Below are 15,216 nucleotides of genomic sequence, written 5' to 3'. Positions count from 1 at the left end.
CCTCGTGACTTTCTGGGACTGGAGTTTGCTTACAAATGTGGGTTAGGCATGCTATAAGTAGTGAGGTGATGTGGTGTTAGACACACATCTGAGATAGAAGATCGCTCGACATGGCACTAAGGACATCAGCTCTGCTCTCTGTGGGCTTTTTCCTCCTGCTGACACGTGGCGCTCTTACAGACACAGATGAAGGTAAATTTTACAGAAGCTTTGATCTTTTGTAGACGTGCATCATAAATTGTATCACATGTGAATTGCTTTGCGTGCACAATCAGGATCCCTCTCTATCAAACTGTCTGTGGAGAACGAGCAGTCTAACGAGCCTCTCAAGTCCTACTCCAGCAGTGTAGTAAAGGGAGGTGTGCTGCTGGGAGCTCTGAGGAGACTGCACGATGCACAGCACGACTTTAAGTAAGTCCACCCATGACATCCCCTTTAATATAACTGTCTAGCATGCTTTATTGCTAAAAAGGAGCCCCGGCTGATTCTCTTACATATTTAAGCTGAGGGTGACCCATTTCTGCTCTTAAAGCCCTGACTGTTTGTGTTGCCAGGTTCACAGTGAAGGAGGACCCAAACTTTGGCCTGTTCTTGGAGAGTGTGAATGGAGTGGCTGGAAATAAGGATGAGAAGACATACTGGGAGATCCTGTCTGAAAGCTCTGGAGAATTCGACAGACTGGATGTAGGTGAGTGTCATCCCCAGAGCTTCACCTCAGCATATCTGAGGACGACTTAATGAGCCATAATGAGACAGGAGATTGGGTTGTCTTTTTCAATTACTGCCTCCTACAGCTATTGAAAAATTATCTGCTCTGACAACATTTGTGCGTGTTTATCTTTTATAGAAGGAGAAGGTGGTGATACTACACATTAATAGTGATTTATCTATTAAAGCATGTTTTTTTGTCTTTTAGAGAAAGGATGCTACGCCCCATTGTTATTTCTATTGCTGTTGTTTCTGTTATAATGCTCTGTCAGGCTGTATGTGTGTAAATATCAGTGTTTGTCATCTAAACGTCGTACAGGGATCGGCTGCTACATGCCCAAAGCGGATGAGCACATCGTCTTGAGGTACACCACCTGGAGTCCTCAACAGTGATGCATGCTGAGCAGTAACTCCTCAGGATCACAAGTGGAAGGGAATCAGTCCTAAATCTCACACTTGTGATGCACTTTGTGACAAAACAGCGACATCTAGTGGTTTAACCTGTAATGTCGCTTATTAAAGGCAGTGAAAGGAAAAAAAAAACCCCACATTTTGAGTCTGTTTTTCGGTTTCAAAATGAAATCGATTTTAGTTGAGTAAAAAAAAGACAGAGGAAAAAAATTCTGAAGTCTTTTAATGTGATTTTAAAATATATAAAACATATAAGCCATTAAATGGGAGCAGAGGTCAAAACTTATTAAATATTTTGTCATATATCTTTTGAAAATCTTTGATTAGTGACTTGCTTTCTCCACACTACTTCTTACCATTTTTTAATTTGGAACTATATCAAGTGTCACAGGCCTGCCTGGAAGCCTAATGCTCAGTAGTTGTTTTGTGAGGAGCGATGGGATGATGGACACGGGGGATGACTGATAATATAATCCAATCAGAATATTATTAGTGCCATCTGTAAAGCTCTGCTTCAGGTCTGCATGGCTCAGAAATCATCGCTTTAAATGTTAAACCTTTGATTTCAAAGACATGAGTAGTTTTTAATTCATTTCACATTCATACAATTGGCTTGTGATATACATTTCTCAATAAATAACTTGAAAATAAAAGTACACACAGCATGACACCTAAAGTATAAATGCTGTTAACAGTTCTACACCACTCTCTCTGTTAACTCTGACCCCTGAACAAACATCTTATAACAAGATTAAGGTCTCAGCTCCTTTCACGACAGATGGGCTGAGAGGAGACGCAAGATGCCAATCTCTTTGGCTTCACTTCCCTCTTTCCTTGTTTCTCTGATTCCCATCCTTATCTGAGGAAAGTAAACATGTGCATGTGTTTGCAGACATCCAAGCTAAATATAGTATGAGATTGAGATATATATATATATATATATATATATCTAGACAGGAAATAATGTTGAAAAGCCCAAAAAAATCAGCCAAAGTCGCTTTCTATTTCAAATAATTGCTGAACTTCTCAGGTGCCTTTCACTAAATTTGTCCTCCCTTTTGTTTTCTGACCCTCTCGCCGCTTTGCATCCTAAAGAGTGACTTAACACTGGCGTGCCAGAAGGATTTGTTCTTGCCATGTAATCCTTTACATACAGAAAGCAGGCAGGCAGGCTTGGAGTGTGTGCCGGAGAGATTAAATTATTGTCCTTAAACACCCAGATTTGTTCTTAAAATTGGATGAAGCAGCAGAAATGCAGCGTGACTCTTTGGTCTACAGCCGGTCTGTGTCTCCTCTTTGTCTGCAGCCTTGTTACACTGTAAGCATCTCTGTGTTTTAGCCTGCAGACACTTGAAAAAAACAAAACAAAAAAAACAAAGCAGATATCATTCCTGAAAGAAGGATAGCAAATTCATGTGTAGAGCAATATTCAAATGTATTTGTACACAGACAGCACCGCAGCATGCTCATTCTGCTTTGCATTTGTCCTGACAATGTGGAGGTGGAAGCAACTCACCACACGAGAAAGCGCAGTCACAAATGCAAGGGACACATTGTGCAAAGAACCGTTTCCAGCCGGTCTCCTTCTTCCTGCAGTTGTCTATCTGAGAGCAGCCTCGTTTGGGTGGGCCGAAGTAGCTCTTACCCACGCAGGTGGAGTTGCATGTCCCACTCAGTTCACGCTCGCTGATTTCAATCTGCCCCTGCTTACACATTCCTAAAAGGCAGGTCAAAGAGCGTAAATGTTGATACTGGGTCAGAAAACCTATTGTTGTTGTTGTTGTTTTGTTGCGGTTTGTGTGGACTCACGTAGGCAGATAGGTTTTGGAGTCCAGAGGCCATTAGGCTGACATGATCTGGTAGAGTTTCCAATAAGCCTGAATCTTGAGCGGCAGGTGTACCTCACCACAGATCCCACCCACCAGTCATTACCATACACTGCTCCATTGTAGTCCACATCTGGCCTTCCACAGTTCACTGACACACAGAGAAAAGGAAATGCAGGAAATACAAAGCACAAGACGAAGGTATTTTTAACAAGTGACCTTTTGTTTCTTCGCTCTGATTCTGTGTCTTACCTCTGCACAAGGATTTGTAGCCGAGCCAGCAGCAGCTAGAGTCTCCACAGCGATCTCTCCTCAGCTCCCGGTGCCGCGCTTTACAACCTCCTAAACAAAGCGGGGCTGACCCAGACCAGTATGTGTCATCTATGAAATTCGGCTGGGAAATCGATTCGATCTCACCTGAAGAAGAAAAATACTAAATCATTGGCTTCTTAATACGCAAGGATTGGACAAACATTCATGTATGCCATGACTTAGTAACCAGAAAGTTAGTGAAGAATAGCATTACAGTGTCAGAAAAGGAGATCTTACCACTACCTTCCAGCTCTCCATTCCACTCAGGAAACTGAGATGTCCCTCTGTGGATGGACCCAAACAACAACAGGAGCAGCAGTATGTAAAATCTCACAGTTCCCATCTCCTTTTCTAAAAAAAATGTTTTAGGTGCACCCAGGAACCAACTAGAAGCATTATACTACGCCATCACTAGACTATGAAGCCATTAGAATCAGTCCCAGGAGAACCGAGTTCACTCACTGGAGGAAGAGGAAGCAGCGAGAGAGAGTTTAAGTAACGCTTCAACTAAGCTCTGTGTGCTGCCTAATCTTCTACAAACAGCTAATGCTGTGCACTGTTTATCATCCTGGGACTCCACTTGGGCAAAGCTGTGTCACGATTTTGACACCTGATCAAAGGTTTTTATAGGTTTAAAGCAGAAGAGGGATGAAAGAACGACCGTCTCCAAATTGATGAGACGAGTGATGGATAACAGAGGTACTTGTACCTTAAACACAGACGCTTTATCCAATGCACATCATTCACATTAGATGGATTAACTAAAATATATGAAATATATATAATTATATAGAATATATTGAGAGAAATATAGAACTTTGTTTTGGTCAGCATGAAAAATTGTAATGGTTTTCTGGGGTTTTTTGTCTTTCTTGTATGAGAAAAGCAGAAAACAAACCTAATGTTGGCCTTGTTGCTTGAAAACAACCTGCTGAAGTTCAAACAAAGAAAAGAAAGATGATTTAAGCGACTTTGAACATAGCATGGTTGTTGGTGCCAGACGGGCTGGTATGAGTTCAACCCTTTTTAGAGTTTACAGAAAATGGTTTGAAAGAGAAAATATCCAGAGAACAGTATTTATGTGGCTGAAAATGTAACTTTATTATAACCAAGGTATGCAAAAGAGTATCTCTGAATGTACAACTTGACCATCCATGAAGCAGATGGGCTGCAGCAGCAGGAGACCACACTCTGAGCGCCACTCCTGTCTCCTAAGAACAAGAAAAGCAAGCTAAAATTTCACAGGCTCACCAAAATTGAATAACAAAAGATTGAAAAAGCAACGCCTGGTCTGATGAGCCTGGATTTCCATTGTAACGCATCATGTCACAAAGCTTAAGTCATCTCAAACTGGTTTCTTGAACATGCCCTTAAGTCACCAGATCTCAATCCAATAGAACTCTTTTGAGATGTGGCAGGACGGGAGATTCACATCACGGATGTGCGATGACTGTGTGATGCTATCATGTCAAACTCTCAGAGAGATGTTTCGAGCACCTTGTGGAATCTAAGCGACAAATAATTAAGGCAGCTGTGCAGGCAGAAGGGGGTCCAAACTGGTACCAACAAGGTGTAACTAATGATGTGGGTGGTGAATGTGGACGTTAACAATACTACAGAGACAAAGTTTAGATTTACAGCTCAGTTGAGTTCAGTCAAGACATTTTAGACGATTGAGATGTCAATTATACAGCCGTGTATATCAGTAACAGAGCTGCAGGAGTGTAGTTAGATTTAGCAGGTGGAGCTAAAACAGATGATGAATGTATGTAATACATAAAGAAAAAAGTTCACTCTTAAAAAAATATTACAAAACATAAAAAAAATAGACAAAGGTTTCACGTGTTTATTCAAGTTTAACTGGGAAAGGTACACACTCTGCGAGATAAGGTGAGCCCTCTTAGCTTTAATCCAGATTCTGTTGAATATTAATGACAACACGACATCCCATGACTCATGTTCTTAACCTTTAAAGGTTTCAGCTGATGTATCTCTGAATTTGATTGATTGAGAACCCAGCAGGCAGTGCAACATTAGCCTTCAACTGTCTCGACAGATTTTACAGCACGAGACACGAACATCTAACTGAAAACAGTTTAAAATTAAGATGCTACACATTAGCAAATAAACACATAAAAAACAGTTTACTTGCCTAATATAGGCTTACATTCAACATGAATCATAACAGTACGTGTTCCTTAATTCAGATGTTATAATTTAAGTAAAGCAGTTCGCTTTCTGTTCAAATCCAAGCCAGGTTTTTGTAGAAGTTCATGAATTCCAAGAAGAGTGTGACTGTGTACTTTGTGCCTGCTCAGGATGTGCATCAAGTCAAAGCACCTCCATCTCCTGTTGCTGAGCAGCATCCTGGAGCTGCAGCATTACAGACTCCTCTCCTGCCTGTGACAGTCCTCCAGTGAGGACATACAGCATGCCCTCTTCCTGTCCGCCTTCCTCAGCGCCAACTGTCGAGCCTGGCTCGTCGATCCTCTGCTCTTCCAGCAGCACCCCTTTCAATTCCACCTGCACCTCTGCAGGAGCTGCTCCTTCCTGCAGCTCCTGACCTTCCGTCGGCTCGCTGCCGCCGTCCTCCTCCGCTTGCCTGTTTTGTCTTTCTCGCATCAACTGCTCGGTCAGCTCCACGCTCTCGTAGCGAATCAGCTGCAGACGCAAGAAACCATCCTCGTGCTCCTTGTACCTGTCAAGAGCGAATAAAGACTTCAAGCGTTGCAATAGCTATTACTGCAGCTGCTTCACTGCAACACTCACCTGAACCTGGGGTGTCCGGACGGCCACTTAAATTGGTGCTTTTTGTGCAGATGGACAGTTAGGTTGTTGCCCCTGGTGAAACACTGGCCGCACACATGGCACTTGTAGCGAGCTACAAAACTCCCCTGGTTATGGAAATAAAACACAATCATCAATGAAAACATCAAAAATCCCTACTTGAACGCAAGTTTAAACAAACACTTCAAACATCACCTCGTGCTCTCTTTTGTGGTGAATCTTCATGGTGCAAGCGGCTCGAGATGTAAAGCCACAGCCAGGGACGTCACAGTGGAAGGCTGACTCGCTGCTGTGGGTGTCCAGATGTTTGCGCAAGTCGACCAGATTCTTACAGCTGTGAGGTTTTTTGGTTTTTTTTTTAAAAACGGTGGGAGCAAATGTCATTGTCTGTTTAATAACTTAATCCTGACTTAAATTGGTGAAGTTTCAGGGGTTTGGGTACCTGTACTCGCAGTAGTCACAGCTGTATGGCTTCTCGTTGCTGTGGCGGAACTTGATATGGTTGCGCAGTGAAGAGGGCGACGGGCACGTCATGTCACATAATGGGCATTTGTAGTGGCTCACTGTCCCAATAAAGCAGTGGGGAAATTAAATTTGTCTATATTAAGACTACAGAGTTGTTTGTTGGCAACAGGATTTCTTCACTCACTCACAACAAAGTGCATCACATGCTCAGCAGATCAAAAATAGACACTGTGAAGGACTATTTTTATTTTTGGTTGCGTCAAGCCAAGAAATAGTTGTGAAATGCTTCATTTTAAAACTGGATGCTCTCACTATGAAGCAGAAAAGATCCAGAAAGATGCTGATTAACTCATCTGGCTCACAGTCCATCACAATTCCCGGGTTATTGTAATGTGTGACATGCAGAAATAAAGTCTTAGTCTTAAACACAATCTGAGTGAAGACCTGGTAGATGAACAATGTGTGAAAGCTTCACCTCCAAGAGTATGGAACAGATTTGCTTCATACTCCAGGAGTATCATTTTTTGTGAATTGTGTATGGATGGACACCTCATCATGGCATAAGCTCATGTGTAAAAAAAAAAAAAAAAAAAAAGCACAATGAAGCATAACTGACCGTGGGTCCTCATGTGGTCCCTCAGAAGTCTTTCTGTTGCAAAACGTTTGGAGCAGTGTGAGCACTGGAACCTCTGACCTATGTGACACGACACAGATTGTTCGATTATTAAAGGGTTTTTTTTAACATTACTAAGCTTAATTTCATAAATCTGACAGAATCTACCTTCCATGGCGCTCTGTCGTATGATGTGGTCAAACAGCTTTGTATTGTTGGCATACATCCCCCCACAGCCGGGACATGCCACCACCTTTTCCTGAGTGTGGCTGCGCAGGTGCTCTCGCAGCTTAGGACGGCCTTTAGCAGTCGCTTCACAGTCTGAAAATGACAGGCACAAAACCTGGATTCAAAAGTCTGAAATCCTCAGCTCGACACTGAAAATGTACAGCTGTACAATCTTCACTTAACATTTACAGTTGAAAAAAAACAACAAACACTGTAAGCGTACCTTTCCATCCACAGCGGATAGGGATTTCACAGTCTCCTGTAGGTATCTCTATGCACAGGCTATGCATTTCCACATGGCGATAAAACCACTCAGGGTTTTCATACGGTGGTTGCTTTAACACATGTGCATTAAGAGAGTTACAGAGCCACATGTATTATTAGTTTAACTCTACTACACAGATCATTTAAAAACTCAGAAATACTGGGTTCAGGAACACTAGCAGAGATCTGAACACAGTTCACATTGCCATCCACAAAAGCAGGTTAAAGCTTTGTCATGCAAAGAAAAAGCCATTTATGAACATAATCCAAAACACTGCTGTCTTCTCTGGGCCAAACCTAATTTATAATAGAGTGAAGCAAAGCAGAGACCTTTTCTGATGTCAGACGAATTAACATTTGCAATTCTTTTTGGAAAACATGGATGTCATGTTCTCTGGAGTGAACAGTGGAGAGACTAGCCAGCTTGTTTTCAGGCTTCGGTTCAAAACCCTAGACCAGGGGTGCTCAATCCCAGTCCTCGAGAGCTACTGTCCTGCAGCTTTTAGATGCATCCCTACTCCAACACAGCTGAATCAAATGTTTGATCACCTCTTCAGCATGCCATCAAGTTTGGAGAAGGCCTGACAACAAGCCATTCATTTGATTCAGCTGTGTCGGAACAAGGATGCATCTAAAAGCTGCAGGACAGTAGCTCTCGAGGACTGGGATTGAGCACCCCTGCCCTAGACCTCTCACGTTACGAAGTAGCATTAGTGTCTATAGAACTGGCAGCATAAGATTTGGGAAAGCTCCATCAATGCTCAATGTATCTGCTACTCTCGTCTTTCACCAGCAGCAGATACAGCAAACTTACTTCACATTCCTCCCAAAGGCAGACAAAATTATCTGGGATTTCAGGGATGATGTTGCGATTGTGGTAGGCGATGGAGCAGTTGCCGATTTTTGGATGGGCACTGAGAACCTGCTGACCCAGCTGCTTTAGTTTAGTGTGATAACAGTGAAAGAACACGTGTCGCCGCAACTCTTCAGATCCCTCCACGGAGCAAAAACCACAGTCTCTCCACAGACAGCTTCTCTCCCCTTTGCACAAAAAGTAAAAGAGACTAGATTAGGAGGAATCATCACTTTGGGCAAAGGATCAGTATGACTTATCTATCTGAATGCCTTGTTTATCATCAGGACTTTGGATGCCAGCAAAGTTAAGTAAATTAATCCAATTCAATATCTAGTGGCCAAATGTTATGAATAAGTAGCTGATGGATAAAAACTCTCGTCATTTCTAGTGGTGGTCTAGACGTGCAGTAAGTGAGGCCACACTGGTTAAGGCCTATTGAACCAAATCATTAAAACACGTTCCTGTCCAGCTCCTCACGCTACATCTCCAAAACAAACACCTCAGCTATGGAGGTGCCACACGTACACGAAGCTGCGTTTCACCTCACCCTCTGTTTCTTCTTCCTCCTCCTCCTCTTCCAAAGCACTTAGATGACCCTCCACATGCTTGCAAAAGTTTTCCATCCGATTAAATGATTCCTGGCATGAACCCCACTCACACTCCAGCTTGAGTGCTTTCTTCTGCATTCGCTTGTTAGGAGGCATCTCTCCGAGTCACAACTGGACTAAATGTCAGACGTTTCGCTCCAGGACCGAAGTCGCAAACGCTGTTTGACCATCACCTGACCGCCCAGCAACTAAGCTGCTAGCTTACATTAAACAGTCTCCACAGTGTTGCTGAAACACCAGCAGAGAACTGTTTAATAAGCTAAAAGCATAAATTGTTATAAGCTTCACGACAGCGTTAAAAGAGAGCTCGTATTCATCGGACCTGTTCTTCTTCCGTCCACAAACGCGGGCTGTGCAACAACACCGACGTTCCCCTTGAAACAAAGTTTAGTTAAATAGTTCCTACGCAAAAAAAAATTCCTTTTTGTATTTACAGTTAACAATTGGAAGATATTTACAATAAATCTTCATTTTTATTGACATTTATTCAAATATTTTACTTAAGTATAAATTTAGGGCATTTATGCTCCTATAATTTTATTTTATACTAGTGGACACTGTGTACATTTTAAAGGCAAAAATATCACCTTACTACACGCTTACAATTATGGAAGACCAGAAGAATTCCACACATCAAAATCAAAGTATTTTGTGCTTTAATCATAAGTTTAGTGATGTCTAATTAAAGATTATGAAAAAGTATTTGGTAAAAGATTTTACTAGCGCACATTTCATTGCACAATTCATTAATAAAGCACAAAATGTTCTGTTTTGAGGTGAGTGACTCTTTGGGTCTTCCATGTCAAACAACCCACAACCTGTTCCCGTTAGGCGTCGCCACAGCGGATCACCTGCCTCAATCTAACCCTAACACTCTCTTCTGTCTCACCAACCCTCTGCATGTCCTCCCTTTCAGCTATTTGTATACAATGGATAAACAGGTAATGCTAAATTTTTGGTAAAATGTCTGCACTTCAATTGTATATTGATTGCTTGTGTTACAATTCAGCATGAGAGAGGTAAAACCACACAAACTGTGACTTGGTCCCATTTCTGAACTATAACGGAAACACTTTAAGCACTATAATTTAGCACACTTTCTCCCAAGTATTAATACAACACAATCTTACATCATCATTTTTCCCGTTTTTATTTGATAATCTGTGCCTTCAATTTCAGTAAACAGTTTTGCACTTGTAATTACATTCCTAAATAAAAAAGTCCAGTGCCAGTTGACTTCACGTTGATGCTCTTTCTGAAACCGTTGGGATGATGCTCAGTCCTAAACAACACGGCTATATATTTGATGAAAGAAAAGCAAAGACGATCAGTTATCTTTAATCGGGATGTGCTTTTTCCACAATCAGGACGTGGTCATGTGACTTCATGACCTCTATTTAATCATCTCCTCACACTTTATTGATGACTACACTCCTTTGATATTTCACTGCTGTTCTTCACAACAATCATTTTGTTGTTGTGACTTTTGTTGAGAGGGAAAAGAAACAACCAAGAAGCACTAAATGAGTTTAATATTCCTACCATAACTGCATTAAAGTGTAAGTAGGCACATTTTCTCTCAACAGCAGGTTAAAGCAGTATGTGAACATGTGAATATTTGACCAGTTTTTAGAGGATTTCTACATTTGCAAGTCAGCGATGTCTGCTACACCGAAGATCAAAACTTGACAGACTTTCTTTTTAAAAACCAAGTATAAAAATATACTTTCAGGTTGAACACGTGGGGTGATTAAGACCCAGTTACATTTCCCTGACTGTAATGACTGAATCCCAGGAGAGCGCTACTGTTGGCATCAAATCATTAGCCGTTCTGCTTGTACATATATATGAAAATGTTGTGGTGAAGTTAAATAAAGCTTTAATCCTTGCTCTGGGTCTTTACTGCAGAAAGAGTCTGAATATGAAAAATGTCAGTGAGGTAGTGGAAACTATTAAAAGGCAAATGAACAGTGAGCCTGTAAAATAGTTCCACAGCAGTATCATATTTTCCTCAGTCAGCACTCCGTCCTCAGTCCCGGTAATCTAGACGTCATAGAAGAGACGGACGAGATGATAACGGATCCCAAAAGCCACTGCGCTGCCCATCACCTGAGTGAGACGCAGAAATGAGAGGCGAGTCAAACATTTTATGGCTGACAATATTCAGGCATATGTGGATACTGCAGGTGCTCTGTTATACCTGTATGACGAGCATGATGACTGTGAGAGTTCTCTCGTGGACGGGTCCGAGTACTTTCAGCACCAGGTTTATTAAGGTCATGTTGTTGCACTCAATAAAATCACCATCCCCCTCATGGCCTCTGCGCACCTCGAGCAGCTTTAATAACTCTGCCACCTGTTGAGGATTAAAGGTTTTATTGTTATCAGCCAGTAAACACAGCCCGACGCATGCTAGTGGTCTGCCTCAGCTGTGTGTGTGTGTGCGCGTTCATACATGATATCCAAACTTGTGAGTTATTATCAACTTCTCCAATTTTTTTAATTAAGCAAATTAATGTATTGGATTAATTAATCTGATTTTCAGGTTGATACATATGGTTCATTGTCATTTTTTTATGTTGCATGTAACCTGTCCCATGGGCATAATTATTATGTGCCAAATCTAGGTGTGCTGCGATGTGCGGTACAACCTGTATGCAGTGCTGTGAAAAACTAGATACTCCCTGTGATTCATTACATCGTAGAACTACTTTTAATTGTTTTCTGTATGGCTTTATCAGTCAGTCACATTAATGTAGAAGAATTCTGGCCCACTCTTATTGCTTGTTGCTTTATCTTTTTTTTTCTAGGTTAGATTTGCTGCTGTTCTTGGGATCATTTGGGTCATGCAACAGAACAGACAGCTAAATGTGGCCTCACATTTGGCTCTAGTACACTTTGGTATACAGAGGCATTCATGGCTGACTGAATGACTTCACCGTTACCGTGCGTGACACTTGGAGGGATATCATGCACAGTCATATTTGGCCATATTGCTGGGTTTTTTTTATTATTATTTCTCTGAAAACTGTATTATGTGATCACGGATTGAATCTGTTGGAACGCGTGAGAAGACTAACTGTAGAATGATGGACTTCAATTGTTTGGAAATGACTTTATAGCCCATCTCAGACTGATGGGCAGCAACAATTGCTTCTCTGCCATTAATGCTTATATCTTTCTCTCATTGGCGTTTTGTTAACAAGCATCTGAATGCTTCACACCAGCAAACTGCCAACACGTCTGCTTTTATAGAGGCGCTCACACTTGATGATGAACAATTAATCAAGCGCATTTGATCAGCAGCACCTGGCTGCTATTTACCCTGTTATTTTTTTTTATGGAAGCAGTCAGTGCAGTGAGTATTTTACGGGACTCTGTCATACAGTGTATGAGAAAATGTGTTCTGCGTCACAACCAAATAATGCGTCTGGGTTTTAATAACGGACGCTGACAGCGCGAGGCAATTGGAGCAGAAACAATCAGCTTCATTGCCCAAAGCAATTAGATAATTATATTCATAAAGATTTCCTCATTTCATCTTATCAAAAGTCTGGATTTGGTGCTTTCCTCTTTGAGTTGTGATGGGACAAGACCAGCAGCTGACATGATTTACAGCTTAGTTGAGGAGAATTTCTATTAAAGCATGGGAATACTCAAACAGAGAAAACGCAAAAGAAAAGCTTTACCGTCAAAATGAGGTGGCCTAACTTAGAGAGGTCCTTTGTTTTGAATTTAGAGTAGCTCATCCCCAGCTTGCCATTTTCTGGGTTCAACCTTTAGTTAGAAGGAGCATTGGAAGAAAGAAAAAGTTGAGCAATACACATATCAACAGGGTATAATCGTATATAAATGATGTTCATAATCAGGCAGTCACCTCGGGAGCCGGTGCCTGGGACAGGGGATTATGTGAAACAGCTGTGGTACGGAGTAGACAAAGTTAACCACTTGAGGAATGAAGAACAGCAGCATTGTTTTGCTGAAGTGTCCCAGGATGCCGACTACAGCAAAGGTCATCCCAGCAAAGTAGCAGAAAGTATCTCCCACAAACACAGATGAAGGGTACCTGTGACAAAACAGATTACAATCACCATGCTAGAGGGGGACTTGCACATATAGCTCTTTGTTTTTGATTGCAGAAAATATATGTTAACTTTCCCGAGTTTGGTAGACTTATCTTACCAGTTGTGGTACATAAGCGCTAATGTGGTGAAGAAGAACGGTATCATGAAGTAGAGGGAGAAAACGTGGTCATCGCGGTAATCTCCTAATAATAAGAAGAAAGTGCAAAGAACCACATGTTACACAAAATATGTCCAGCTTCTGCACCCGTGTGACGGGAAACGAAAATGCATACCGCTGAGCTCCAGAAGGTTAAATATGATGATGGAGCCCGAGATAAACAGAGCTTGGCCTGATTCGATCCCGTTGATGCCTGCTAGGATGTTGATGGCGTTTGTGCAGAATACAGCAAGCATTCCCATGTAGACATAGTACAGGATGCCTGCAGAAGAAATGACGAAACACCATTTAAAGGAAGACTTCAAAGCAGTGAATCCAGACAAAGAACAGCGGACAACTACACAACTCACCCAAATCCAAGTGCAGTCCGAGCAGTGCTCTGAAGGGCTTGGGCACCACTATGACAGTGTTGCCAAAGTTGGTAAAATAGACCATGAGCAGTGGCAAGGAAGCCATGGTGGGAAGCAAGAGCTTGTGTCTCCACCGGAGGTTGAGCACATCATCGGCAAAACCAAGGAAGATCATGCAACAGATGGCTAGAAGTGCACCGATGAGCTGTACAAACTGGCAAAAACAACGCACACAAAGGTCAGACGTGAGGTTCAGACTGGAAAGAAACACGGGGTCATTGCACATCAGTGTACTCACCTCATCATGTGGGAAACCCATGCACTGATCTCCAACAAAGCAGCTGAGGAAAGGCACTGGGATGAAACAGAAAAGGATGATGAGGAAGACAGTCCCACTGATGACTCCTTGAGACTCTGGACTGTAAAGAAAGGGGAGTGAAAAGGAAAACAATTTATTATCATATTTTACTGAATATGTCATTTAAGCTGAAAGCCGTGTAGCTAAAAGGACAGACAGGGAGACGACTCACACTTCCTTTTTGGATGTTTTGTTTAGATCCACTCCGTATAATCTGGCTGATATGAAATGATCTTTGAAAGCCGGAATGAGTTTCAGTGTGGCCAAGCAGCCGAGCACAGACATGAAGCAGTTGATGACCAGCGGAAGGACGGGTATGGGTGACATTATTTCGGGCTTTTTGGCGAATTGGTTTCTGCCAGATCGAAATCACGTTTGTAGCTATTGTGACGCCGCTTCCCTGCGGGCGGGCGACGGATTGGCTCTGACTGTGATCACCGAGGTACGAGAAACATATCAAGCCATCATTTCAGAACAAAAGGCGTCTCTGTAATTCCACGGTCAAAAAAAATCCACAAGTCTATAAGTCCTCGAGTCACAGTGGTAATCCATACCATCTGTCATTACGACTTGTAAATTTTATTAGCTCTGCATTGCCTGGCTGTCTAAACTCCACGTCTGACATTAGTTCAACCGTTAAGTCATACAACTTACAACAAGATGGGACTTCCGATTGGGGTTTTCAAAATAAAACGTTATTGGCCCATAACGTCTCTCTCTCGAACCCGTTTTTAAAGCTAAAATGAGCTTTCAATAGAATAAAATACCTATTGTGTGTAAGTTTCAATGTTTGCATTATTTACAGAATATCTGAAATTTTGATAAGGTTTTGAGAGATTTCTGTATACTCTTATTGTATAAAGTATACAGAAAATACTAACTTTGACTTCCGACATCTGTATTGACGCGGAAGTGAAATCTTCTTCTTCGGTACATATTTTTTCGCACATACGTCATTTTTATGATAAAATTCTGCCACCTGTTGACAAAACAAATGCTTTCTCTCTTTTGTATAATGTATATTTTTCTTCTGTTGCTGTTTAGTAATATTGTTGTAGGCTATAGGTTATGTTGCATATATTTATTTCTTCTCTATTCATTTTGATATTATAATAGTAAAACCTTCCCAAGTGAGGGACTTATCTCATCATATCATATCTTTAATCAATACTGAAAATTGATTTCATA

General features: G+C 41.6%; 4 protein-coding genes across 5 annotated transcripts; 1 reads left to right on the top strand and 3 right to left on the bottom strand.

Annotated features, from left to right (window-relative positions):
- The first annotated feature begins 39 nt into the window (after positions 1–39).
- LOC146700030 (cobalamin binding intrinsic factor-like) lies at positions 40–1,782 on the top strand. 2 transcript variants are annotated; one of them, XM_085470023.1, is made up of 4 exons: positions 40–192; positions 276–411; positions 555–684; positions 1,028–1,092. In XM_085470023.1, the coding sequence occupies exons 1-4, from the start codon at positions 111–113 to the stop codon at positions 1,070–1,072; spliced, it is 393 nt and encodes a 130-aa protein (XP_085326149.1). In that variant the 5' UTR covers positions 40–110; the 3' UTR covers positions 1,073–1,092. The 2 variants fall into 2 exon arrangements, with proteins under 2 accessions (XP_085326149.1, XP_085326148.1); XM_085470022.1 differs by having other exon boundaries at positions 45–192; positions 555–688; positions 1,028–1,782.
- Positions 1,783–2,054: 272 nt separating this feature from the next.
- On the bottom strand, positions 2,055–3,832 carry LOC146700029 (C4b-binding protein). The gene is made up of 4 exons (XM_085470024.1): positions 3,495–3,832; positions 3,198–3,362; positions 2,929–3,096; positions 2,055–2,836 (listed from the first exon to the last, which is right to left on the bottom strand). The coding sequence occupies exons 1-4, from the start codon at positions 3,598–3,600 to the stop codon at positions 2,586–2,588; spliced, it is 690 nt and encodes a 229-aa protein (XP_085326150.1). The 5' UTR covers positions 3,601–3,832; the 3' UTR covers positions 2,055–2,585.
- A 1,257-nt stretch (positions 3,833–5,089) lies between these two features.
- hinfp (histone H4 transcription factor) lies at positions 5,090–9,439 on the bottom strand. Its single transcript, XM_085470021.1, has 9 exons — positions 9,018–9,439; positions 8,429–8,655; positions 7,574–7,685; positions 7,291–7,443; positions 7,126–7,203; positions 6,487–6,607; positions 6,240–6,378; positions 6,027–6,151; positions 5,090–5,955 (listed from the first exon to the last, which is right to left on the bottom strand). The coding sequence occupies exons 1-9, from the start codon at positions 9,172–9,174 to the stop codon at positions 5,589–5,591; spliced, it is 1,479 nt and encodes a 492-aa protein (XP_085326147.1). The 5' UTR covers positions 9,175–9,439; the 3' UTR covers positions 5,090–5,588.
- Positions 9,440–10,209: 770 nt separating this feature from the next.
- dpagt1 (dolichyl-phosphate (UDP-N-acetylglucosamine) N-acetylglucosaminephosphotransferase 1 (GlcNAc-1-P transferase)) lies at positions 10,210–14,713 on the bottom strand. The gene is made up of 9 exons (XM_085470019.1): positions 14,201–14,713; positions 13,969–14,089; positions 13,671–13,884; positions 13,436–13,582; positions 13,261–13,345; positions 12,956–13,144; positions 12,768–12,855; positions 11,279–11,434; positions 10,210–11,187 (listed from the first exon to the last, which is right to left on the bottom strand). The coding sequence occupies exons 1-9, from the start codon at positions 14,353–14,355 to the stop codon at positions 11,122–11,124; spliced, it is 1,221 nt and encodes a 406-aa protein (XP_085326145.1). The 5' UTR covers positions 14,356–14,713; the 3' UTR covers positions 10,210–11,121.
- Positions 14,714–15,216: the final 503 nt, after the last annotated feature.

Source organism: Copadichromis virginalis, linkage group LG10, assembly GCF_057382275.1.
Source record: "Copadichromis virginalis isolate Kocher_CV1m ecotype Utaka linkage group LG10, C_Virginalis_male_GT1.1, whole genome shotgun sequence".
NCBI lineage: Eukaryota > Metazoa > Chordata > Actinopteri > Cichliformes > Cichlidae > Copadichromis > Copadichromis virginalis.
The sequence above is the reverse complement of the archived record's forward strand: the minus strand, read 5'-3'. Positions and strand labels throughout refer to the sequence as shown.